This window comes from Felis catus, chromosome D4, assembly GCF_018350175.1.
Source record: "Felis catus isolate Fca126 chromosome D4, F.catus_Fca126_mat1.0, whole genome shotgun sequence".
In the NCBI taxonomy this organism is placed as follows: domain Eukaryota; kingdom Metazoa; phylum Chordata; class Mammalia; order Carnivora; family Felidae; genus Felis; species Felis catus.
The window spans coordinates 82,457,408-82,482,381 of record NC_058380.1 but is presented as its reverse complement, the minus strand read 5'-3'; the positions used below and the strand labels follow the sequence as shown (position 1 = coordinate 82,482,381).

At 55.1% G+C, this 24,974-nt stretch overlaps 1 protein-coding gene across 12 annotated transcripts in view; it reads left to right on the top strand.

Annotated features, from left to right (window-relative positions):
* The window catches only part of DENND1A (DENN domain containing 1A), a 510,341-nt gene extending 485,571 nt beyond the window's left edge, over nucleotides 1-24,770 (top strand). For 7 of the 12 annotated variants that reach the window (XM_045043640.1, XM_045043639.1, XM_045043642.1 and 4 more), the window contains 5 exons: nucleotides 3,280-3,368; nucleotides 17,418-17,546; nucleotides 17,840-17,929; nucleotides 20,280-20,538; nucleotides 21,693-24,770. In XM_045043640.1, the coding sequence (XP_044899575.1) occupies nucleotides 3,280-3,368; nucleotides 17,418-17,546; nucleotides 17,840-17,929; nucleotides 20,280-20,538; nucleotides 21,693-22,886 (1,761 nt within the window). In that variant the 3' untranslated portion in view covers nucleotides 22,887-24,770. Of the gene's footprint in view, nucleotides 1-3,279; nucleotides 3,369-5,544; nucleotides 8,194-17,417; nucleotides 17,547-17,839; nucleotides 17,930-20,279; nucleotides 20,539-21,692 lie in introns of those variants that run through there. The other 5 variants (XM_045043643.1, XM_045043645.1, XM_045043644.1 and 2 more) reach the window with 3 other exon arrangements.
* Nucleotides 24,771-24,974: the final 204 nt, after the last annotated feature.

Below are 24,974 nucleotides of genomic sequence, written 5' to 3'. Positions count from 1 at the left end.
CGACCGGCTCTCCTGTCAGGAGCCTCTGGCCCCCAGCCGGGCTTTACCGCGTACTTGGCCACAAACGCCTGGTTAGCAGTGCGGCCGTTGGCCCCGGGGTGGCAGGAGCATGGGGGCTAGCCGTTCAGCCCTTCTGGAAGAAGCTTTGTAGCCAGGCACCTGTGGCTGGAGTTCAGATGTTACCAGAGGATTTAGATTTTCTTTTTAACAAGAAGAGAAAGGAAAGAGCAGAAGAAAGCCTTGCCAGTGTCTGGTGGACTAGGGGGAGTGGGCTGGGGCGTGCAGGGGAGAGGCAGGCTGTGCCCGGCCGCATGTGAAGCGCTTTATAAGCTCTGTATTTATTATTTCTTGCTCACCATTAAAATCAAATGTACTCGGTGCTTTTGTATTCAATACACATTTAACCCTGCCGACTTAGATTTCTCAGGTTTTAAATCCAGTGGGGAATTGGCTGGTTTCCCAACTTTCCCCACAAGTCCCCCTTGAACAGAGCTCAAAATCCCTGTTTAGCATTTTCTCCCCTGGCGCTGCTGGGATCCCAACACTGGAGGGGCCGGTGGCTGTGGTGCGTGCATGTGTTTTCTTCCCCCTCCCCCAGCCCCCGCCCCTGCTAAGCACCCCCCAAAGACGATGTGATCGCTGAAATCTGACGGGCCAGTAGTCGGCATCGTCTTGTGATTCGGGCTTCATTAAACCATTTTGTCTGTGTGTGTGTGTGTGTGTGTGTGTGTGTGTGTGTGTGTGTGCGTGCGTGTGTGCGCACGCACGCGTGTGTGTGTGTGCCTGGTTGCGGCTCCAGCTGAACGTCTGTGGCCGTGTGTGATTCGTGCGCGTACCTTCGACTCTCGTGAGTGTGTATTTGTGAGGCTGAATGCCGGCGCCTGGAGGCCTCCGTGCGTGTCTCTGGATGGTTGTCTGTGAGTGTAATTTGTGTCTGGCTTTGTCCACACCAGTCAGGTGTGTGTGACTCTGGGTGTGTCGGTAGCTGTGCAGGTGACTGACTGTCTCCGGGTCTGTTGTGCCTTCCTCTCCCTCCCCCGCCTCCCTGCCTCCCCGCTCCCCTCCCCCACCCCCTCTCCCTGCTCTGTCTGTTTTATCATCCCTAATGAAGCAGTCTTCTCCATCGATCCTGCTGATTGCCAACCCATTCCTTTTGTTTGTTGGCGCTGAGCCATTCGGCGGCACTCTGACAGCTCAGCTCGTCTAATTAGCTCTGTTGTTCTTTTTCCCCATGTTTCACCACGTTGCAAGTTCAGTTGAAGTTGCCACAAACTTAATCCCCCCATTTCAGCCACAAGTTCACATTCCAAACCCGCCTTTATTGTAGCGAGGAGCAGCCGTGTGCGAAGAGGACAGGCTGACAGGCCTTAATATCTGACCTTTCCCGAAACCCCCACCCCGGGACCTCTGGGGCAGGGCAGAACTGCTCCGTCAGCCCACGCTGCACATCCGCCTTTGTGCTGAAAAGTCTGGGGGAGCGTTCCAACCCCGTGATCCTGCTGAGCAGCAGCGAGAGGGAGAGGAGTCTGGCTCTGTGCTGGGAAACCAGTTCAGAGTTTGAGCGGACGTAGCCTGGACGTCTGCTTCGGAGCAGACACGGTTCTGATAACCGTGGTAACAATAATAGCAACGTTATTATGCGCTTCTTAGATTCCAAGCAGCAACATTCACCTGTTCCTCAAAGTCTTGCTGAGTGACCACTGTAACACTACACACGGAGCAGGATGCTAGGCAAGGGTCATCCTGGATGGCATCTTCTAATTCAGAGATAGCCCACCCTCCTCCTCTTTTTTGTTATTGATAAGGTCACGGGGAAGCCCGGCTGGTGCCAGACTCCTTGCTGGTGCTTTCCCGCGACCGTCTCATTGGATCCTCATTCAGAGTAACCCTGGTGGGGGGGAGGTTGGATCCTCATTCAGAGTAACCCTGGTGGGGGGGGGGGTAATGGGGTGGGGGGAAGACCACAAGTGTCGTGGAATGCACTTGGCTGTTACCATGTGTCTGATTTGCCAAACAAGGCTGAGATCAGACTGGCCACTCCACAGGAAAAACTTCGGTTAGATCAGACATGCAGAGACCTGAGGGCTTGATGAGACTCTATAAAGACTTGTCTTTCATGCAGCCAACTTCTGTAATCTGTGTTCCTCAGCCATTGTGCTGTGTTGCCCACAAATTGCTGGGGGGTGGGGAGCAGGGGGCTCAGGAAAGGGGGGGCAATAAATGGAGTATGTGTGTGCTCTTCCTTGTCTTGTCTGAGGACCTCAGCAAATTGTGGCATTGTATCCACTTTGGCCCTTCATCTGCAGAGAGAGAGCCAGCCCTCTGCATGGGGACGTCCAGGCATTTTTATTGGCAACAAAAGTCACAGATAGACTTTCTTGGTTTAGCTGTCTCCAGTCCCTCTCTGGCACTGGAAATGTTCAGAGATGATGGGGCCAAAATTAAAGCCACGTAACGTGGACTGGAACAGACGAGGATCCTTCTAAGGACACCTAGAAATTCTTAGCCTAACTCCCATCACAGGCTCTGGTGGGGGAGGAGGGAGGTGTCCTTTTCTGTGGGCCCACATCTTGTTGCCACAGGCCAGCTGTGGATTAGGAAGCCGTATGCTTCCCCGTCACGCACCCCCACCCGACCCTCAAGCTAGGTCCCCGTGAATGTAGGAGCCTCACGGGGTGTGTGGCATCCAGGCCGAGCCGTGCTCAGGAGGACTGCACGGACACAACCTGGGGAACAGAAAAATGATTTTTATTGGTGCTCGGTGATGGCTATCACTTGCTTTATTCCCCGTTCCTCCTCAGGAAAACAAGCATCCTGTAATTCAGTTGTAAAAAGAAGGAAATAAGCACGTGTACCCTAGAAATAAAGCCCGAGTGAAACCTTTTCATTGTACCAAACCAGTTTCAGGGTTCTAGAAGAAGGCGAGGGGGGACTTACCATCAAGGAGGGCCTCCGCATCCCGGTCCCGCGTGGACGGTGTCCGGTCGAACTCCCACGGCAGCCCCGCAAGGAGGGGGCAGGTGGAGCCGTCCCCTCCTTGCAGATGAGGAGACCAAGCTCTTCAGAAGAACCTTTCCCACTTAAATAGGCCACGGATTTCCCGTGCGGGTATCTGCTGCACACTCAGTGCCACGTTCTCACGAGAAGCAGAGGCTTCGTAGCCTGTACTATGCAAATGCCTCCACGTTTATTTTGGGGCTGCTCATCTAGATGTGTGGAATGTCCCTGTGTGGCTTTTCCAACTCACTCCTCGGGGACTTCCCTCTGTGCCCGCTGCAGGTGCGCCCTCCCCGTCCACATGTGGTAAAGAGACCAAAGAGCAACATCACGGTGGAAGGCCGGAGGACGTCCGTCTCAAGCCCCGAGCAGTGAGTACCCCGTCGCTCGCCTCCCCTCTGTCTGCCAGAGCCCAGTGGGCCAGGCCTTTGCAGGGTCCACGCTGCAACCCTGGCCTTTGAAAGGCTTCCTGGAGCCCTGAGCGGGTGTTTCAACAAAGAGGTCAGTCGGGGAGCTAGGCTTGATCTTCCGCATCGGCGTTTGCTCGAAGTTCTCATGCCGGCGGGAGGCCCCGGAAGCCTCCAGCCAGGCATCTGGGCTGGGTTTTGAGTGGTGACACCCAAAGCGTACTCAAACAGGCTCAGAAGAAGGTTCCGGGCCTTTTCTTATGCCAAAGGTATAAGGTCAGCAGGAGAGAGCTAGGAACCTGGTCAAGGAGCTGACCCATTTAACAAGGGCCACCACCCTCCTGGGCCTGGGGTGCTCGAGGTCTCTAAAGCTTGGCTTTACACCCAGGACAGTCCTTGTCCGTCGCCCCACACCCGTCAGTACTTTTGCTCACCTGTGCCATAGCATTTATTTTACTAGGGCTTGGCTTTTCCACTTCCCCTCGGGCCCAGAGTTCTGCAGGCAGGCACTGGGTGTTCTGCCCGGAAGCCAGCAGAGGGCCCGACTCAGAATCGATGCAGGACAGATGCTGGATAGACGAGGGAGACGACAGGTGGGCAAGCAACGCCTGAGATTGAGCTGCCCGGATGATGTGAGGCTTAAAGCGGCACACGGCCCCAAGTCCCGAACTGTCTGGAGTGCTTCCCTTTGTCCCCAAGGCCCACAGCCCTGGGGCTCTCCCCAAACAACTCAGCAGCTACACACCAGCTTCCTGCGATGCTTTGAAAAAGTCCACGAAAGCCTCTCGGTCTAGGGTTTGTTAGGGGAACCAAAACTGTTGCCCCGGGGACCCTGAAGTCCCTTGGCTGAGGCGAGGAACGCGCCTCCTGTCTGCTCTACCTTCAGAAAAGTTGTCAGGAAACAAGCTAAAGGAAATGGCAGGCCCTAGCCAGAAAAGGAGCCAAGAGGAAGAAGAAATTCTGAAATGGCCACTTGTGGCCTAACCCAGGTTGCAGCACACTTGAGCTCTTCCAAGATTTCTGGTTTACAGTATGGCATTGCTGGAGGCCACCGTGTTGTTACAGAACCAGCCAACCTAGGCCTACACAACCTTGCCCAGAAAGCAATGGGAGATGGCCTGTGTGTGTGTGTGTGTGTGTGTGTGTATGTGTGCGCGAGCACACACATCTTGAGAGATGCTTGGTTATGCGAACTGTGGAAGAGAGGAGTCCTGAAGTTGGTTGTAGGTACAACTTGTCCTCTGCACAATAGGACGGTGGGAATCTTAAGGAATAGTTTTGGCCCTGACTGGCATGGATTATGACTGCCCCCGTGTGGAGAAAGTCCTCCATGGCTCCAGAGTTCCTCAGACCCTGAAGATTTCTCCTTAGGAAGAGATGAAATTAGTTTACTTTCCTTTAAAACCACGTCTTTAAAACTGGGCTAAACCTTTTAGACACCGTGCTGGGATAGAGAGTTGTGGGTCTGTAGATACTGAAATGCAAGCCTAGAGTCGCCGTGCATGCCCAAGAGCACCCAGAGCCAGCAACACTCCACGTTTTACTGAAAACCATTTCCTATTTTGTGGCCAGGGCACCAATTAGAGGTTAGAATTCCTGATTTCGTTCATTTATGCCGCTGCTGTCCCAGCCCAGTGATAGGTGAAGCCTCTTCAGTCCATGCCCCAGAGCCAGCGTCTGGCCATCCCATCTTCCTGGTTGTTAGCCCAACTGCGCCGGTATCACTTTTCATTTCTTTGTGCAGTACGCCTTGTTTTAGGTTTCTGTTCCGGAAACATTTGGGTTGAAATGAACCAGTGGGAACACGGGCGCTAGTTCACTGGCAGTGATAGAACGCAAATGGCAGGTTCTCTGTCCGCCACGGCAGCTCCAGCCCTGCAGGTGGTAGAGAAGTACATTTGGGGATGTTATTCCAAAAGTTTCTGTTCGTATTTTTTTAGTGGGGGGGAGGGGTGCTGTTCTCCCCTACTACCAGCGACATTTCTGGTGCAACCGGGGTATTTTCCTGCATCTCTTCCCATGCTGCCTACCCATCCCCCCCACCTCCCCACCCCCACCCCCCCCACCCCCGTTGTGCTCCTCCACTTCCAAATGCCATGTCACAACAGCACTTGGATGTGTTTTTCTCAACTGTCATCAGCTCCAGCTGGCAAGACCAAGTTCTTGAAACACAGGAAGCATCCAGCGGAAAATATTTTAATAAAACAGACTCCTCATAAAATATTGTTCTGGGGGGGAAAGAAAGCAGCTCCACCAATCTGTCAGCATTGTGTTGGGAGACACGAGAAGACAAGCCGGCAGGCAGGAGCCAGATCCTAATGGGCCTTTGTTGCCGGTGGTTCCGTGTGGGGCACGTGGACTCGGTGCCTGGCCCTTTAATCTGGCCTGGATTTTCTGGACTCACGGATCTTTGTCTCCGCTGGGAATATCAAAGTGCATCGGCAACTTAGAGGGTTCGGACGGCAGCAAGAGACAGGAGATCTTTGAAGTGGAGCGAGAGGTTCCGTCCTCCCGGCTTCGGCCCCAACTCTCACTTCCAAATAGACCATTAAATAATTAACTTTGTGGACGGCAAGATGGAGCTGATTAACAATAAGACAGTCTCCTTGGCCTCCCGCAGCAGCTCGGAGTCTGGAATTCATCAAGGCCCAGGAATATCGGCTGCCAGCTCTCTGGCTGGCCCACCCATTGGACTCTAGTTCTTTCTTTCCAGATGATGTCCATCTGTCCATTCATGCATCCATTCATTCAGCAAATAGCTTCAAAACCCTACCAGGTGTGAGCTATTTGGGACCTTTTAAAGACGGCCTTTAAAGAGAATCCCCGTGCCGATTCTTTTTTGACTTGCGTTTCCCCAAAATGAAATTTTCTCCTATGTCAAATGCTCTTTCCGAATCAAAGGTGGGTGTCCCAGCCCCTGACAACCGTCTGATGACAACTGGAGGAACACTTCAGAAAGATTTCTGGGGAAAACATTCCCTCTGTTTTTCAGTTAACACCAGCTAATTAATATTCAGTGACTATTTCTTCTCCAGAAGTACTAGCTACTTCCATTATTATTCAGAACGGGCTGCCGGAATGCCCTGAGGATTCCCCAGGGTGAGAGCCAGGGCTGGGAGGGGTCAGGCAGTGCGGGCTGGGGGTCAGAGACCAGCTAGCAGCAAGCACAGCCCAGCGCCTGTTGTGTTCTAGGCCCTCTTCAGCGGGTATTTGTTTCTTCTTCCACCGAATGGGAACTAGGGCTCAGAAAATGCATCTGACCGGTGTTCCCGGGGTCATCTGGTCAGAAGGTGGCGGGGCCAGGACTCCACATGCTACTTGATTTCATTCTCTCCGCTACACTCTGCCGCCCACGGGGTCCCCTCGTCATTTTGGTGATTCTGTGTCCTAAGATGAGTTGCCCCACGCGCTACCCTTTCTGTCTGGCTCCTGGAAGTTGGGATCTAGAGCCGTTCAGTCGTCTTCCTGGCAAAGAAGCAGTGTCCCCTGATGCCTGAGTGCTTCTGCCTACGACCTTTACTGAACCATCCCTTAAGCTTGAGAAAGGTAGGTGGTGGCTTTCCCCTCTCACAGAGAAACTGAGGCTCAGAGAGAGATCTTCTAGAACTGGCTGAAGGTCTCTGGGCTAGAAAATGGTGCGATCGACCATCTGATAACACAGGCCTCACCCCTTCTTCGATACCATCCAAGCTTTTCGGTTACGAACCTAGGTATGACCATGAGTTACTGTGAGTAATGAGGACAGTGGGGGCTGCGGTGGGCACGAGGAGTTTCCCATCTCCCGCCTGTTAAAGGCTATTTCGGCCGCAGTGTGCATGGCTGTCAGGCCCCAACTTACCTTCCCTTTGGCCTGCCAGGGATCGGAGAATTTCTCATCCAACGTGATGCTTAGAAGGAGCCGGCGACAAACTCTCAAAGGCAGCGCTGGGATCAGTACCGCCCGCCCCTCAGGATGGCGCTCGGTGTGCAGACAGAGAAGTGGCCTGCTGGTCCCCAGGTGCCTCTCGCGGGCCGGGCTGCTCATCATCTGTTCCCCGTGGTGGGGGTTCGGGCAGTGGCCCTCGCAGAGTTGCTGAGGGTACAGACAGAGTCACGTACAGCCTCCACCTCGCTTAATCTTCACGACAACCCAGAAGGGTAGGGCTGTCTCCTGAGCCTTAATGGCGAAGAGGCTTGCAGTCAGTATAGATCAGAGACGAGCCCTGTGCCGACCAGCTGCAGAGCCTGAACCCTTTTGACAGCACACCTTTGTCTCCCCTCCAGCGGGCGAGCCAGGCACCACCCCCACAGGAGTCCTGACTGGCTGCAGGCCGCTTATTTGAAGTTTCATTGTACTAAGTAGGAATGGTCAGGATTCAGGCACCGAGGGCCCACCAGCCATTGCCCTGCTCACCTCGCTGGCCAGATCTGTACAGCCTCTGCTCTTTTCAAGTGATTTTGTTTGTCTATAAAAATAACCCCATAACCTTACAATCCAGAAGTTGGGCAAAAGAGACAAGATCATTCTGAACCTCCCTGCCTACCAGCATTTCTGCAGGTTCCCCTCCGGTCTTTTTCCTATATATATCTTGTAGAGCTGCAGCATCCTTGCAGTATTCCGTCCTGTGGACTTGCCCGTGTCCTTGTAACCCCTGCCGTGCGTGACTGTGCCAAGATCGCATTTTGCGTCCATGCGTGGGCCGCCTCACCACGCCCCCTCCTATTGGATCTGTACACTGCTCTAGATTGGATCTGTAGACGCGAAACGCCGGAAAAAAATGCCCCTGTTCTTAAAGCTTTTCTCATCTGATATCGTCATAAGGAATGGAATGATTAACAACTACCATTAATGCTGGCCAAGCACTTTATATACACCGTTTCATTTAATCCTCGCAAGAAATCTTGGGAGTGAGGGTAAGGTATCATTAGCTCTATATTATAGAAGAAGTAGCTGAGACCCTGAGAGGTTGTCACTGCCCTGTACCCTTACCCAGTCATAGAGGCAAATTTCTAAATAGCTAAATAACTTGCTGAAAGATTTGTACCACTTTGCACTCCCACCAAAACTCTGGACTGCCTGCGAATCTGAGTCTGGGGGGACCCAGAGGAGCATGTGGCTGCATTAGGAATCCTTTTTTTAAGTTTGTTTGTTTGTTTATTTACTTATTAATTAGAGAGTGCAAGTGAGTGAGGAAGGGGCAGAGAGAGAGAGAGAATGAATCCCAAGCAGGTCCACACTGTTAGCACAGAGCCCCACGCGGGGCTTGAACTTACGAACCACGAGATCATGACCCGAGCCGAAACCAAGAGTCGGATGCTTAACCGACTGAGCCACCCAGGTGCCCCAGGAATCCTTCTGACCAAGGAGAAATTCCCCAGGCTGTGCTGGCTGGGCTCATAGTCTGTGCACCAAATGGCCAGCCCCCGCTGCTTAGGAATTTGTAGAGTCTGATCATCCAAATTGCACTGCGTGACCCCAGCACCCAAAGCCCCAGAAGATTAAAATAAGATCAGAGGAAGCTGCCAGAAGCATTTAGTGAGAGCTCTACCCACAGACGAGGTCTCAGAACACTGCAGTTGTATCTCTTTGGGCCAGGTGCACATGTGCTCTGGCCAAAGACGATGTTCCACACCCTGCCATGTCCTCAAGACCAGGGCTCAGCAAAGCCCTGGTGGTGCTGGCCACAGAGCACAGCGGGTTAGAGCCCCGTTCCCTCCTACCCAGGCCCAGAGCTGCCCCAGGGGTGTGGCTGGTGAACTGTTGCCAGGGCAGTGGCCTAGGACTCTGGTGCCAGGGACAGACCTGGGTCAGCATCTTGCCCACTAGCTGCCAGCCAGAGACCCTGGGCAAGACTTTTTGCCTTTTTTTTTCTTTTTTTTTTTTTTTTTAGAGAGCATGAGCTGAGGGGCAGAGAGGGAGAGAGAGAGAGAGAGAGAGAGAGAGAGGGAGGGAGAGAGGGAGAGAGGGAATGACAGAGAACGAACGAACCCCAAACAGGCTCCACACTTAAGACCAGGGACCCTGGGATCATAACCTGAGCCGAAACCAAGAGTCGGATGCTCAGCCAACTGAGCCACCCAGGCGCCCCTGCCCCCCCCCCCTTTTTTTTTTTTAAACACAGTGCCTGTTCACATCCCAAAGAACATGATTTGGGAAACTGCCCACAGGAGCCACACTGGCATGCTAGGTTGGCGGGGCACAGCAGTCTCCCCTCCTGCAGGGACTGCTGCTGTCAACAATCTGATGCCCACCCTGTTGCCCTCCCCCATCAGCTGCCCCTCCCTCCCATGCCCACAGCCCCCTGGCTGCCCCCCCCCCATACCACACTGACCTGCCCCTTGTATTCTCTTTACGTCACACACACAGGGGTCTAGGAGCCCCTCCAGGGCAAGGGCCATGTGCCCTTTGGCTTTGACTCTTCAACTCCCAGACCGGAGCCTAGCTTAGGGCTCTGCTCGGGGACATTTACTGAATGAATGGACAAGGGAATCACTGAAGGCTTATAGCTCATAGCACCCTGGAGGTGGGGAAGGGATGTCAGTTAACCACAAATGTGGAAAGAGCGCCTACTGTGTGCCACATATGATTGGGTGTGACTGTGAAGCTACCAGCACCTGTCCCGCCCAGGCCATCTAAGAGCCAAAAACTGCCATCAGCCCCAGGAGCAAGTCTCCAAGATGCCAGCTGGGCCCTGGGCCCCAGGGGTGGGGACAGCTGTCTCGGTACTGACCCCCTGGCAGCCTGCCAGGACCCACTCCCTGAGCAGCCAAGAGTTCAAACCCTGGAGCAGAGGGTCCCAGACCCAATTAGCAATGTGAGAGAGGCCCCTGACCCCACTCAGGCCCCCCTCCCCTCTTCAGCAGTAGGTTCTGGGCCCTGGAGACAAAGCCACACAGCAAAAGTCAGATGTGGAGCCTGAGCCCAGACCGGAAAAGAAGGAACTGCTGAGGAGTCCCCAGGGATACGCAGCGGCCCAGGCAAACACAGGTCTCCCTTGTCCCCAGCCACTTCTGCCTACCGCTCAGAGGGAAGGAGCCCTCCCAGGAGCTGTCATGACAGGGAGAGTTAGTTCCAGCTGAGAACCCAAGCCTTCAGCGCACCCCCGGGAGAGAAGGCGCCCCACCCCCAAGACCTGCTGCTTTCAGCCTCCTTTGAAAGTTTTGCCACCTCTCCTGAGCCCCTCCCTCTTCCAGGAGCCCCGTCACCCTTTCTCAGGGCCTGTTTCAGGCCCAGCACTTCTACATGTCACCTTGGTTAACCTACTCTCCCCGCCCCCCACCTGCCCCCAAAAGTCATCACGGCTCAGGTGTGTTCACCTGTTCAGCCAGTGAGGGAACCAAGGCTCTAACAGGTGGAATGGTGGCCTTAGATCCAGGATGTGCACCTAGGTCTGCAGGGTCCCATGGCCACGTCCACTGCTTTCTCACCAGACACCCTGTCCTCCACCACTGCTCCCAGGGCCCCCACAGGAGACTCAGGCTCAGGGCAGGCAGAGGCGGTCCTTGGGGTGAGGGCTACTTGTTGTTTACAGTCTACACGGTTTCTCTTCTGGGTAGGAAACGTGTAGATGGTGTCCCCACCCCCGTCTTCTCTCTACCAAAGAGCCTGAAGAATGGGAAGGTGAAGCCCGGGTCCTGTGTTCGGGCTTCTCTGCCTATGAGAAGGACTGGGAAGGACTTCTCAGGGCATCTCGGGGATGGGTGTGGAACATGTGAAGTTGACACTAGTGATTTTTCAAAAGAAGGGATGAATGAATGAACATAAAAGTTGACAGACAGATGGAATGATGAAGAATGGAAAGATAAAGGGTACAGCCAACCCTCTCAAGAGAGAAAGAGATGAGGCCAAGCCAGTAAGGCCCCCTCCCCAGTCCTCACATCACCCCCTAATCTGGCACGTCACCTCAGTCCTCCTGTGGGTTCAAGGCCCTCCTCCACCACCTGGTCCCTACCAACCCTGCCAGTCTTTTCTTGAAACTCCCGCCCTGACCTCAAGCCCCTTGTGCCCACTCCTCCCAGAGACCCCTCCAGGCCATCCTGCAGCCTCCTCCATACTCAGCATTGGAAGCCCAGCTCCCACATCACCTCCCGAATGGAGCCTCAACCAAGAGCCCCTGAACCAGGGGTACCCCCCCCCCCACCGCCCTCTGGCAGGGCACGTTCCCAGTGGGGTGAGAAAAAGTTGATCTCACACCCACCCATCCCCACCAGACCAGTTGACCTGACAGGTAGGACACCCTCTGCTGGTGATCTTGACTCATGACAGCAGTGATTCCGTCTTCCTGTTTTAGAGTAGATCATCACGTACAACTGAGTGCAAAGATCTAGTGTCCAGCAGGTTCTGTATCTGTCTCCAGTTTTTCCTCCCTGAGAATGGTCCTAGCTCTTAACCCAGGTCACACAGAGAATAGCTCCAGTGCAGTTCTGGAGCTTCCCTTGGGGCTGTGCACCAACTTGTTTCCCCCAAAGACCCTCTGACTTGCTTCAGGGCTCTGTTCTATTGTTTTCATCTATGCGTATGCCCGGGTGTGGTCTGGAGTCTTGGTCCTGTGTTATGGTGATGGAGAGATGGCGTGGGAGTTCTGGAAGGCAGCTACGCTCACCCCTGTACCACCAACACATGGCGTGGGAATTGTGATGTGCTACCACAGGCCCAACTGACCCGAACCCTCTAGGTTAGGGGACCTAACCCTGACCTAACCAGTTAGGGGACCACTAACCCTGACCAGGAAAGTCTTTGAAAGCAGGAGCCGCCTTATATTCGTCCTTGAACACCTAGGGAAGACCCTACACCAGATGAAAATGCGCAGACTCTGTCTGTTAGCAGGTGAATGTGGCATATGGATAGTAATTGAGTATGTACTATCCCTGGGCATGAGGCCAAGCCCTTTACGAATAATTTCATTCAACTTTGTGACAACACCCTCAGGAGGGCTGTAGAACCCCCATTTTGCAGATAAGATATTGAGGTGCAGGGAGGTAAAATGACTTTCCCAAGGTCATCTGGCTGGGAAGTGGGGGGTGATGGGAAGCTGCACAGAATGGCACGTCTACTGGGCAGGCAGGACCTGGCCTTGTCCTGGGGCCTGTCCCCGCTCATCGGCCCAACAGGAGCCTTGTAATCAAAGGATGCCAGGGCGGCCATTTACAAAGTGAAGATCCTTTGTGCTGGAGTGAAACGATCCTTTAAAAAATGATCACCGGCTCCCCTCGTTACCTCTGGAGACCAAGTCCGTGCTGATTTTTCCCTTCCTTATCTCAAGTACATTTAAATGTCAATTAAATTTGAAATATCTACATTTGTCAGCATTTCATTTTGGGCCAGCGTGACGTGCTGCTGATTTGTCCACGCGATGTGACACATGAAAAAAACTCTCGAGATGCAGATCTTCCTCATTAAAAAATAAGCCCATGCGATCCCGGCACGGCGGAGAGCCACAGAGCACGTCCCCGCTTCCTGACGCCGTGTCTCTGACATGGTATTTAAAAAGGAACAGCCGCGCCTGTCACCACTGTCACACGCGTGCGCTAACCGGCGACACGTTAAACCAAACATTAGAAAGGGTTCGGGAAGTCATCTGCATGGGAACTCCGAGATGAGGTGGGCAGAGGCGGGAGCAGCCGTGGGAGATGATGGGGTCTGAATGGTGATGGACAGCGGGCCTTTCTTTCTCGCCAAGACTCTGGCAGCCCCTCGCTGGGTAGCCAAGTTCACCACGACCTGCCTTTTCACAGACAGCTCTTTGTGTGTAATCAAATCCAGGCGAGTGGTGGGTGGCAGACTGCAGGCTACTAGCTGAATTGGGTTAATGAGGGAAGAGGTACGCTTTTTTTTCCCCCCGTATTCTGCCTTAAGCTAATAAAAAATTTAAACCTGGACATTTTCAACGATTCATCCTTTATCTCTGACAAATATCTGACTCTGTGTTTCAGAGGAGGACATGAGCAGCTGAATTTAAATCAGTTTATTTTGAAATCTCACCTTTTATTAAAAGTGGAAGGGGGCACACCCTGCCCCTTATCGCGTTGTTTCAGATACACAGAACTGAAGAGGCGGGATCACAAAGTGGTTTGGAGTCAAACAGATCCAGACTCCTGGCTCCACCTATGGCTGCTGTGTGACGCTGGGCAAGCGACTGGCCCTCTCTGAGCCTTAGCGTTCTCTGCCAAGCGAGCACGTGATAAAGGAATTAAGGAAACTGTACGGCCAGCTTTAGCTTGCGTCGTCATCATCATCCATGTGGCCCGAAGCCTGAAAACACTCTGATCGGACCAAACCACCTGGCAAGAGTTTTCATCACTCTCGAGAGACAGACGGCATGTTCCAGAGACACCCTGGGCCTCTTGTGGAAGCCACTGTCCAGCCCGGCTGGCCTGGCCAGGCCAGGAGAGCTGACTGGAGAGGGAAAGTGGCTCCCTCCTGCCCCTCTCACCCCGCAGGCCTGCTACGCGACCACACCAATGTGGGGAGGCCCTGGACTCTGACAGGGGTGTGAACTACGGCAGCCGGGTTGAGTGAAGCCAAGGTCCAGTCCAGCACAAAGGCTGCTTGCTCTTCTGTGAGTCCAGACCTTCCTGGCATTCGGCTCACGTGCCAAGCTCTGATTGCTGCTTTCTGGTCGAAGCCAGAGGAAGAGACCGTACTTGGATGGGTGTTGGAAGGGCACTCGGGATGGATTTGAGGGACACCAAAGAGCTTCATTCGGGTTGACCTAAGCAGAGGTGTGTGTCCCCTCGTACGCCTCTACCAGCAGCCCGGCTGACGGGACAGTGAGGGCCCTGGCCTAGAATCTCTGCTTGTCACTCCCTGGCCAGGTCACGTGGTTGCCTCTCTCTCCTTCACAGCGATGCCCTGTGCTCACCTAGCACTCGGGAAGTGCCTCTACCTGGAAGTGTGGGTGGGTGGGTGGGTGGGTGGATGGATGGATGGATGGATGGATGGATGGATGGTTGGATGGATGGTTGGTTGGATGGACAGACAGACGGACGGACAGACTAATGACAGTCCCATCCTCTGTAAAATCAGCACAGTGATACACCTCCCTGCTAGGCTGTTGGGAGGGGTGGAAATAATATATGTAAAGCCCCTGGCACAGTGGATATTATTTTGCACATTTTTCCAAGACTCCTGCCTGCTCCTATGTACCCAACACCCTCACCCCCAAATGTGGTCCCACTCTGCAGCCTCAACATCTCAGAGGATAGATGGGGAACCTCAGGGGACACTTTTATACCGTAGCCCCAAGCTGATGAAAGGGACAGGTGCTGTGCTGGGGCTCCAGAAAGGTGGGTGAGATGGATGGGGGCTGCCTCATCTCCCCAGCACACTGGCTTCCAGATATTTGACTGCAAACTTCCATCGCGTTAATGTTGTGCCCCATGTGGGCATAAAGAGAAGAAGGAGCCAGGCCCCTGCCCTTGAGGAACTCGACTTAGAAACAGAATTGCAAGAGGTTAAATGGTATGGATGAAGTGCTGAAACATTCAGCCCAAGGGGAAGCTAGCTTCATCTAAGGGGAAAGCTCCAGCTGGGGATTCCAGGGAGACTTTCTAGAGGGCCCATTGAGCCAAGTCTTCAAGACCTCAGTCGGTGCAGCAGGCAGAGCAGGAAAAGATGTCAGGGAGGTCTGCGGGGCGTGTAAGGGGGGCAGCAGGAAGAGGCTGCCGGGGTGGACAGGCTCAGGCGGACAGCGTGGTGTCTATCCTCCCTGCAGCTGGCGCTGGGCACTGCCTCCCTGCAGCCCTCACCCCTGCCCACCCAGCACATTCCAGAGCTCCCCAGAGTGGAGCAGGAGGCCACCCTCCTCTCCACCCTCCTCCCCTCCTCACCTGCTCAGGAGAGCCGTCCGGTGCTGGATTTAAACAGTTGAGTAAATCATCCTGTGAATACCTGGATGTTATTCTTAACACTTACTGGGTCTACTCACCACACAACCAGCTGCCTCAGAATTGCTCTGCAGTGTCGTAGATTTGCAGGTGTCCAGCGGGAGAGTGACAAGGTTGAGTTGGTGAATCAGAGCAGGATTCCAGTGGCTGTGTGGGGTGGCCCGTCTGTGCCTTGTTTTATGTCCCAGTGGGTGTGACAGGAGCTGGGTGGCCTCGTTTCTGTGAATCACATCTTCTTGCCCTCTGTCCTGAGTCCGGAGGAGAACACCCCACCTAGGCTGATGCTGTCTCTGGTCTGGGAAGGACAAGTCCCTGACACCCAGGCAGGCAGCCTGGGCAAGGGGAAGAGCCCAGCGACCCGCCACCTCCCTGCGTGTGGCCCTGGGCAAGTGGCTTCCCCTCTGGGAGCCTCGGTCTCCACCTCAGTATGAGGACAAACCGCTTAGCCTGCCTAACTTCCAAGGATGACGCAAGGAGTGAGGGGGTTTGGGTATGCGAGTGCCGGGGAGCTCTGCAGCTCTGGGAGCCAGCCCCGGGTTCTCCTTTTAAAAGAATAGCGTATTCTTGGTGACAACTGCCTTAGCACTGGCGATGGCAAATCACAGCTCAGCCTGCTCTCCTGGTCCACCAGGAATAGCTGCTGTCCGTCACGGACCCTCCGGTGTGGTTCCCATTCACTCTTACGGACACGGTGCCCTTTTATGAAAGGAAAGCTGGAAAGAAGTGCATCAGAAAGCAGAGAAAGGAGGGGCGCCTGGGTGGCTCAGTCCCTTAAGCCTCCGACTTCGGCTCAGGTCATGATCTCGTGGTTTACGGGTTCGAACCTCGCGTCGGGCTCTGTGCTGACAGCTCAGAGCCTGGAGCCTGCTTCAGATTCTGTGTCTGCCTCTCTCTCTCTCTCTGCCCCTCCCCTGCTCATGCTCTGGCTCTGTCTCAAAAATAAACAAACATCAAAAAAAAAAAAAAAAAAAAAAGAGAAAGGAGCCAGCTCTGGCTGGGGGTGTTGGAGAGGAGACTGCCCCCCACCCAGGCACCCCTATGCTTCCTGCTCCGTCGTCCCCCAAACTTCACCTCTGCCCCCCTCACTGGTATCTGAGCATGCCCAGCCCGGTGTGTGGGGCCCAGATGTGACCCCGGGTCTGTCCGGCCCAGCTCCCCCTCTCCCAGGCCCGCACCTCTCCCGGGCCCTGGTCAGTGTATAATTCATGGCAGCCACGCGGACTTTCTCGGGGCTGCGTAGTGTTTGTGTTTATAGAGGTAGAGCTCACAGGTGGCTGACAAGGGAGATGTATTTTTTATAGCAATGAATATTTAATTTCCACATCACAGATGAAAAAGACTCTCTGAAGAGGCATGTGAGGGAGACTCCAGAGAGCAGCCGCTAATCAGAAAAGGGCCTTCTAGCCAGTGCCCCTCCACGTGGCTCACTTTCTTCTTTAACTTTCTATATATTTTTTCCCTGATTATTGAAGTAGGTATGCACATTGAAGAAAGTGTAGAAGACACAGAAAAATAAAAAGAGGCAGTGTGTGTGTGGGGGTGGGGGGTGGGATTCGCCCCTAATCCCGCTAGATTTTGTGGACATTTAGGTACATCCCTTTCCAGTCTTTTTTCTGTGCGTTTTCCCGTAAGTAGCTGCGAGAGAACGCAGTGTAATTACAATTCTGCATCCTGGCTTTTAGATTCTTCTTTCTTAGGCACACTATAGTTGATGGGTGGGTAACATTCAGCCAAATGTACCATAATTCACTCCAGCAGACTCCTATTGCTGGAAGTTTAAGACGTCCCGTGTTTTGATATCCTCAGCATGGCAGCAGTGAATGTCTTTGTGTGTCCTTCTTTGCTAGATTTAGGGTTTTCTAGACAGACGTGGGGTTGCGAGGTCATAGGTGGCTGGATCCGTGTTTAAGGCTCTTGACGCCTATGGCAAACTCATGGTTTCTTTTCTGTTCGGGACCAGCTTCCTCACCTTCGGGGACCGGTCAGGCCTCCAGCGCCCTCTGGCCTTCTCCAGGGAGCCTCTACCCCAGGTTGGCAGGGGGAGGCGGGGGCCAGGTGCCGAACGCAGACGCCCCCCTCCCACCGGCCACATGGAGTTCTGAGGGTGCCTCCTAACTGCCTCTTCTCTCTTGTCTTCCTCTGCCCCAGCCTGGTAAAGCCCTTGCGACACTATGCGGTCTTCCTCTCCGAAGACTCCTCTGACGATGAATGCCAGCGGGAAGAGGGCCCGAGCTCTGGCTTCACCGAAAGCTTTTTCTTCTCCGCTCCCTTTGAATGGTCTCTCCTTCCTTCTTCCATTTCCCTGAGCTCTGCTTGGTGACTCTCCTGGGCCGCGTGGGGGAGGGGGCCGGTGCTGCTTGCCCTTGTGTGCGGGGAGGGCTGTCTGGAGCCACTGCCTTCCGGTGCCCCTGTGCCACCACGTGGGGTGAGTGAGTGTCCCCCGTGTGTGCCTCTGCCCAGGGTGTTCATTCTGCCAGCCCCGTGGGCTCTGTGGTGAGGAGTGAGGTGACGGGGGGGTGGCAGGGCCGACAGGTGTGAGACGGGAGCATGAGTCTCTGTCCCTTACCCAGGAGACTGCACTTGACCGTTAATGGAAGTGGTTGTGGATGCCTGGGTCCTCCTCCAGCTCAGCACATCTCGGAAAACTACAGAGACGGAGGGTCAGATTTTAACCTTAAAAGAAAAAACACGTATTGATATGGAGCATATATGTTATTGCTGACAGATCCAAATGTTGTATCGATCTGCCTGACTTTAAGATAATTTATATCATCGCTGTTTATCAAGCCTGTGCCTCATGCTAATTATAAATTGCAACTTAGAAAGAAAAAAGAAGGTTCGCCCACAATCCAGCCACCGCCCAATGTTAAGCTCTGGTAGTTACCCCTTCTTTACCAGTTCTTGCCCTTCTACCCACAAGTTTTTCCCAGCTGGGCTCAAGCAGAGGGACAGCTTTTGTCTGCGTTTGTTAACGAAGTTGTAATGTTTTTAATGGGAGCCTTTTAGAGAAGGGAGCTGCCCTTTGCTGAACACCCACGGGGCCACAACCAGCCTCTAGGGAGTGAGCTATTAAAACCATCTTAGGGAAGAGGGGATTCTTCCCCTCCACCCCGTCCCAGCCCCTTCCCCTGAGCCAGGCCTGTGAGCCACTCAGGGCACCTGATAAACCCATCACTTCTGCTCCTACCATCGCCCCCTGGGGTAGCAGGGTTCTGCCACCAGCTCACCTGTGACCGCAGGCAAGTCAGTCCCCTCCCGTTGTCCTCACTTAGAAAGTGGTGGCCTAAGTCAGTGTTGCCCGAGTTTCACAGGCCACCTTTTCTGTACCTTGAATCTTTTTCTGTAAAATTTTTCTGTCAAAACTTCAAAAAATTAACCTTCTCCTCAGCAATAATATCTCTAATATCACAGGCCTAATGTGTCAATTATTATCTCTACTGTTAGTTAAAATAAAGGTAGAAACATTGGAATAAGACCTGTTCATCCACATAATCAACTCAAAATCACCTTGCAGATAAAAACGCCCTGCCTGAGTGATGTCCAAGGACCCCCACCACAGAGTGCGGGCGTCTCGTTCTTTTTAAATTAATTGATGCCTTAATTATTTAAATAGTGAATAGCGCTCACTCCTTTGGCCATGACCTAAGAAAAGTAGAGGTTCTTGTGTGTGGTGTGTGTTATTAAACAGGAACTGGCTCATAAGCTAACTATACTGGAGTAAAAATAAATAAAAATAAGTCGCACAGGAAAGGCAAGGAACTGTCCCATCGCAAGTCCAAATAAAATGGTTTCTTTTTAAAGAATACTACTTCCTTCCTTAAGTGTAAGGAGCACATTGACTTTTCTTTACCCCTTGGTTGTGTTCAAGCTTGGTTAAAAGGTCTTTAATTCCTTGGTCAGATGGCTCAGAGTCAGTGGAAACTTTTGAAGTCTCTCCAACTCGGCATCCATTGCTACCTTTTGTTCTGTGGCCTAGGGTGAGTTACTTAGCCTCTCTGAACTTCAGCAAGATACTAAAGGCTGATGGAGTCCTGACTGCTGAGCCCTCTCTCTGCTGTCGGTTCCCTACCCTGGTTCCTGCAAGTGTGAATTTGGGACCAGCAGGTGGCGCCCTTCCCCCACTTTACCAGAGCCGTGAGCAGTTTCTGCTGAGACACAGGGGACAGAGCCAGCCCTAGCCTCTGTCCTGGTCTTCACTAGAGTCAAGTCAGGGTTTATCCAGGCACCGTTCTCCATGTACCCAGTGGTGCCCTGGGGGCTGAGGCTTGTGAAAAAGGAAAGTTAGAGAAACCTTTCGTCACCTATGCCTGAGTCAAACGTACAGAAGGCTGTTAACAGCCTCTGTGCCTGCCATTTGCCAGGCACCGTGGTAGGTAGTTCACATAACCACCACCACCACCAGCAAGGGAGATACACTCTGGAATGGGGAAGAGGCTGAGGTTCAGAGAGGTTAAGAGACTTGCCCAAGGTCCCACAGCAAGTGATGGCAAGACCAGAGCTAGAACAGAGGTCAGCACAGGCTGAGGCCCAGACAGTTATTCCTGAGGGTCCTGAGGCATGCTGGGTAGTTGCCCCGGGGGAGAATGTCTCCCAGCTCAGTTCCCCATGAGCCACGGGGAGGTGGGAGGGCAGAGACTGGGCTCAGGAATGGGCAGGCTGCCTGTTCCCTTTCTAATCACGTCCCATTCCTCATGCCTGGTCTGGATGGCTTACAAGCCCCCTCCCCAGTCATATGGTAGGTCCTGTGGTTTTCACAGGAACTAAGTGGATCCCCTTAGTGCAAATTAGAGCCAAAGCAGTTTGCCCAGGGTCCCACAATAAACAACAGAACCCAAATTCAGCCCCAGGTCTGTCAGATTGCCAGTGCCCAGACTCCGGCACTCACGGGGACCCCAGGACACTCACCTGTCCCCAGGCCTCCCGGGTGTACTCTTCCTGGGGGTGGGGGCTGCTGGCTCCTCCCGTGGAGGCTCTGGGCGGGAGGATCCAGCCTGCTCTGCCTCCTCCCAGGCCTCAGCCATATCGGACACTCAAGGAGTCAGACAGCGCAGAAGGTGACGAGGCAGAGAGCCCAGAGCAGCGAGTGCGGGAGCCCACAGGCCCTGCCCCAGCTCCACCTGACCGAGCTGCCAGCATCGACCTCCTGGAAGACGTCTTCAACAACCTGGACATGGATGTCCCACTGCAGCCACTGGGCCAGGCCAAGAGCTTGGAGGACCTTCGGACCCCCAAAGACCTGAGGGAGCAGCCAGGAACCTTTGACTATCAGGTATGATACCGGGGTGGGGTGGGTACCTGTCAGGGCCGGTGCCTTCCACACACGAGGCAGATACCCCCGTGTGACAGCGAAGGAGACCAAGGGAGAAACAGTGACTTTTCCAGGGTCCTCGGTCGATGCTCAGGGTCAGTCTGACTGCAAACCCTGCCGGGCGGGCCAACAGCCCAGCCAACAGCCAGCCAGTGAGCCACCCTCACAGCGATCACCGTAGAAGTTGCTACGCCTGGTGGAAGTCCACCCCTCACTTCCATTTGTGCATCAGACAGGGGTGTGCTGGTGCTCCACTCTCCCAGGACCCCAGCCCCACCCCCAGGCGGGGCTTTGACCCCTGATCCAAGTGGGCGTGCTCCCGTGCCCATCGAGTCTCCTTGGAGAACCTTTGAATCAGAATTCCTGGATTCCGGATTATTTGCATGGGACCACTGATCCGCCATCACGACTTCCGATCTGTCTCATCCCCTCTCTGCGCCTGTCTCCCCACTTGCAAGTGGAGGCTGCTGAGTCTCTGGGTCTGTGGAACTGACAAGAGCTCCCGTGGGTCCAGTGATTCGAGCGCACCCTCCTGCAGGGAGTCCCCTGTTCCCCTGCCGCTGAGGACCAAGTCCGGGCCAAGAGAGGGGAAGTGGCGCCCAGGTAGTGTCCCTTGCGAGTGGCAGAGCCGGGACATGAGCCCAGTCCTGTTTTCCTGCCAGCCAGGGAAGAAACCTTTGCTCAGACCCCGTGCCTCACTCACCTTCAAGCTCACAGGTGATTAAAAGTGCCCACATGCTTTGAAAAGTAAAAAAGGCCCAGCCAGTAGACGGTCAATAAATGGAGTCATTTTCCTAAAACTGCTTGGCGACACTGACGTAAGAGGACAAGGGCTTTCTCCGGAATCCCTTTGTGCGGTGAGAAAAAAGCCTGACTTGGAGTCGGAAAAGAGGAAAACAGAGAAGCCTGGGCTTGGCGTCCGGACGGACCCGGGCTCTCTGCTGGTGCCCTGGGCCCGGCTGCTCTGAGTCCCAGGGACCCGATCGGCCACACGCCTGGGATCCCAGTCTCAGCGCCCACCCGGCACACGGGAGGGGCACGAGGATGGATATGTGCTGCCTTCCAGTCTGTCCAGGTCAGTCTCTGGTCACTGCCTCCCTCTTTCTCTCCAACAGAGGCTGGATCTGAGCAGGAGCGACAGGAGCCGCGGGATGCCAGTGGCCTTGAAGCTCACCCACCCGTACAACAAGCTCTGGAGCCTGGGCCAGGACGACATGGCCATCCCCAGCAAGCTCCCGGCCAGCTCCCCTGAGAAGCCCTCGTCCCTGCTTGGGAGCTCCCTGGCTCTGCCCCGCAGGCCACCGGCCCAGGACAGCATCCTGAACCCCAGTGACAAGGAGGAGGTGCCCACTCCCACTCCGGGCAGCATTACCATCCCCCGGCCTCAGGGCAGGAAGACCCCGGAGTTGGGCATCGTGCCTCCGCCCCCCACCGCCCGCCCGGCCAAACTTCAGGCGGCCAGCGCCGCCCTCGGGGACTTCTCAGAGCGGCCGCAGGCTGAGTGGGAAAGGCGAGCCCCTCTGAGTCCAGCCCCGTTCCCCGGGCTCCTCCCCAGCGCCGCCCGCCAAGGACCCACCGAACCACTGCAGCCGCTCAGCCTGGCCCCAGGGGCTGCAGGCACAAGTGGTGACGCCCTGCTGGCCCTCCTGGACCCACTTAACACAGCCTGGCCAGGCAGTACCCTTCCACCAGGACCTTCAGCCCCAAATGTAGCCACCTCATTCACACCCCAGTTCAGCTTCCCCCCAACAGGGACCCCCACCCCATTTCCACAGCCATCGCTCAATCCCTTTGTGCCAACCGTGCCAGCGGCTCTGCCCGCCATGCCCCTGGTCTCCACACCAGCCGGGCCTTTTGGGGCCCCTCCTGCTCCCCTGGGGCCAGCTTTTGCCCCCAGCCTCCTGCTGTCCAGTTCTGGCTTCTGTGTCCCACATAGATCTCAGCCCAACCTGTCTGCCCTCTCCATGCCTAACCTCTTCGGCCAGATGCCCATGGGTGCCCACACCAGTCCTCTGCAGCCCCTGGGCCCCCCAATGGTCGCCCCTTCGAGGATCCGAACATTGCCCCTGGCCCGCTCAAGTGCCAGGGCCGCTGAGGCCAAGCAGGGGCTGGCCCTGAGGCCCGGAGAAGCCCCCCTCCTTCCTCCCAGACCCCCGCAGGGCCTGGAGCCAGCACTGCAGCCCTCTGCTCCTCAAGAGGCCAGAGACCCCTTTGAGGATTTGTTACGGAAAACCAAGCAAGATGTGAGCCCGGCCCCGGCCCCAGGCTCAGTAGAGCAGCTCAGGAAGCAGTGGGAGACCTTCGAGTGAGCCAGGCGCCGAGAGCGAGGGCAAGCCGGGCCACGCGCTGTGCCGCCCGCCGCTGTGCTCCGAGGCTGGCCGGCCCTGCTTCCCCTGCTGTTCTGTTTCCGCCCAGGTTCTGCCGGTGGGAAGGGATGGGTCCCCTCTCTGCCGCCCCACTTTCCCCTCCACGCCACCCATCTCTGAGGTCTGGCCGCTAGCAGATGGTGCCAGTTCTGGCCTGGGAATGGACCCAGCTCCTGGGTGCCCACCCCAGTAGCCCTGCCATCACCCCTCCCCTGCACCCTTGATTAGGTTTTGCACTAAAGAGGTCAGCTGGGCGAATGACTGCCCCAGACCAAGTCCTACCCACCGTCCCCCTGGAAACCTCCCGCCGGGAGCCCCAGGGCTCCACAAGGCCTCCCCTCCCCAGCTCTCTTCTCTTGCCCCAGCCGCAGCCCGGCCCTGCACACCCCCGCAGGAACCAGCACGGGCATCGGTGGTGGCCTCGGTGTGAGCTCGTCTATACCAGACACGTGGTCTGGAGTTTGGAGTAAGGAGCCCCCCTCCCGGGCTGGAGAGCCTGCCTACCTGGAAGGGCATTTACAACCCTCTCTAGCAATACCCTCACTCGTTCTTTCTTTCTTGAGTCTTCACCCAACCCCAACCTTCAGTTGTTTCTGGCTTGGGAGGGATTTGGGGCTGAGGGATCCTTGGGAACCCTCTGACAGCCAAACACAGTCGCCGCCAGCCCTGCGTGGGGGCTGGGAGCACCAGCAACTCTTGATTCGTAGAAGAGAAAATAGCAACAGGTAAACCGAGTGCATCCGGAGGAGTGGGGCTGCCGTCCTGTGCTCTGTCTCTAGTATGTACTGAAGTGGGGCCCAGCTTCTTGTCGCGTGGGACCTCGGGGGAAGAGCTGAGAAGCAGGCACCCAGATCCCAACTGGGAAGCCAAGCTGAATGCCACAGACTGATGCAAGAGTCCCAGCTGCTGTTCAGGAATGGGCAGGGGCTCTGAGCCCTTCTTCAGGCCCTGGGGGAGTGCATGAACTTGGCTTCTTGCAGCCTGGAGGCCGGAGAAGGGCCAGGAGCCACCCCCTCCCCCGCCCACATAGCGTAGAAATTCCTGAGGCCAACGTCACCAAAGCTAAATTGAAATGTTTTGTTATTGTTTCTTTTATCTATCTTTTCCTTTCTACTTTATTGATTTGACGATTCTTAAAATTGACTAGTTTCAATAAACCGAGTTAAAATATGGCCCAACCATTTAAGAAAACAACCATCTGAGACATGCAGGAAATTGTGAGCATTTTGACCTGATTTCTCATTTCCTATTTGTGAATGGTCAGACACACAGTCTCAGAGGTGTCTGACAGGGCCAGGGGGCTCCTGGCGGCCCCCGGAACCCCAAGGAGCCTTGTCATCGTCTGAGGGACCCTGTGTGGGTCCGTGAGGCCGGGAGGGCTGGCCCGGAGTTTCTCGGACACCAGGTGCGAGGAGCTGCTGGTGCACAGCCCCTTCCGGAGCCGGTCACGGCCCCTTGGGCAAGCCCTCTCTCTCTCTCTCAATCTCTGCGTGTTCTCGGCCCGCTGAGGTGGCGAGGGAGCCACGTGGTGTCTGGGCACATGGGCACCTCCAGGATTCTCAGGTGTTTCCGCACCGGTTCCAGATCCGCCCACCCACCCCGGGCGGCCCCCCAGGCCCCGTCGGAGACAAAGTGTGAGATGAGGGATGGCTGTGGGGCCCCAGGGAAGCAGAGCCCACCCCGTGGTCGGTCCCCCCGGCTGTGCTGGGGGCTGGTGGCGAGCACTCCGTGTTCTCGAGAGCATTGTTGTCTCTTCACTGGCTGGATTGAATTTGCACCCAAGGGTGAATGTTGTGTGTGCGTTCAATAAAATCTTCTTGGGGAGAAGGTTGGTATCCCTGTGTCCTGAGGAAGCTCTGGGGGAAAGGGAGGGCTCAGAGCAGTCAGGGAAGAATTTGACCCCTGGCCCACTCCCCAGCCTCTGTTCCATTTGAGCCTCTGAGACCAGGTCCTTCTCCCTCTGGAGTAAGGCATGGGGGGGCGGGGGGGGGCTAGTCACAGGCATGCCCAGGCCTGGCCAGTCCTTGGAGC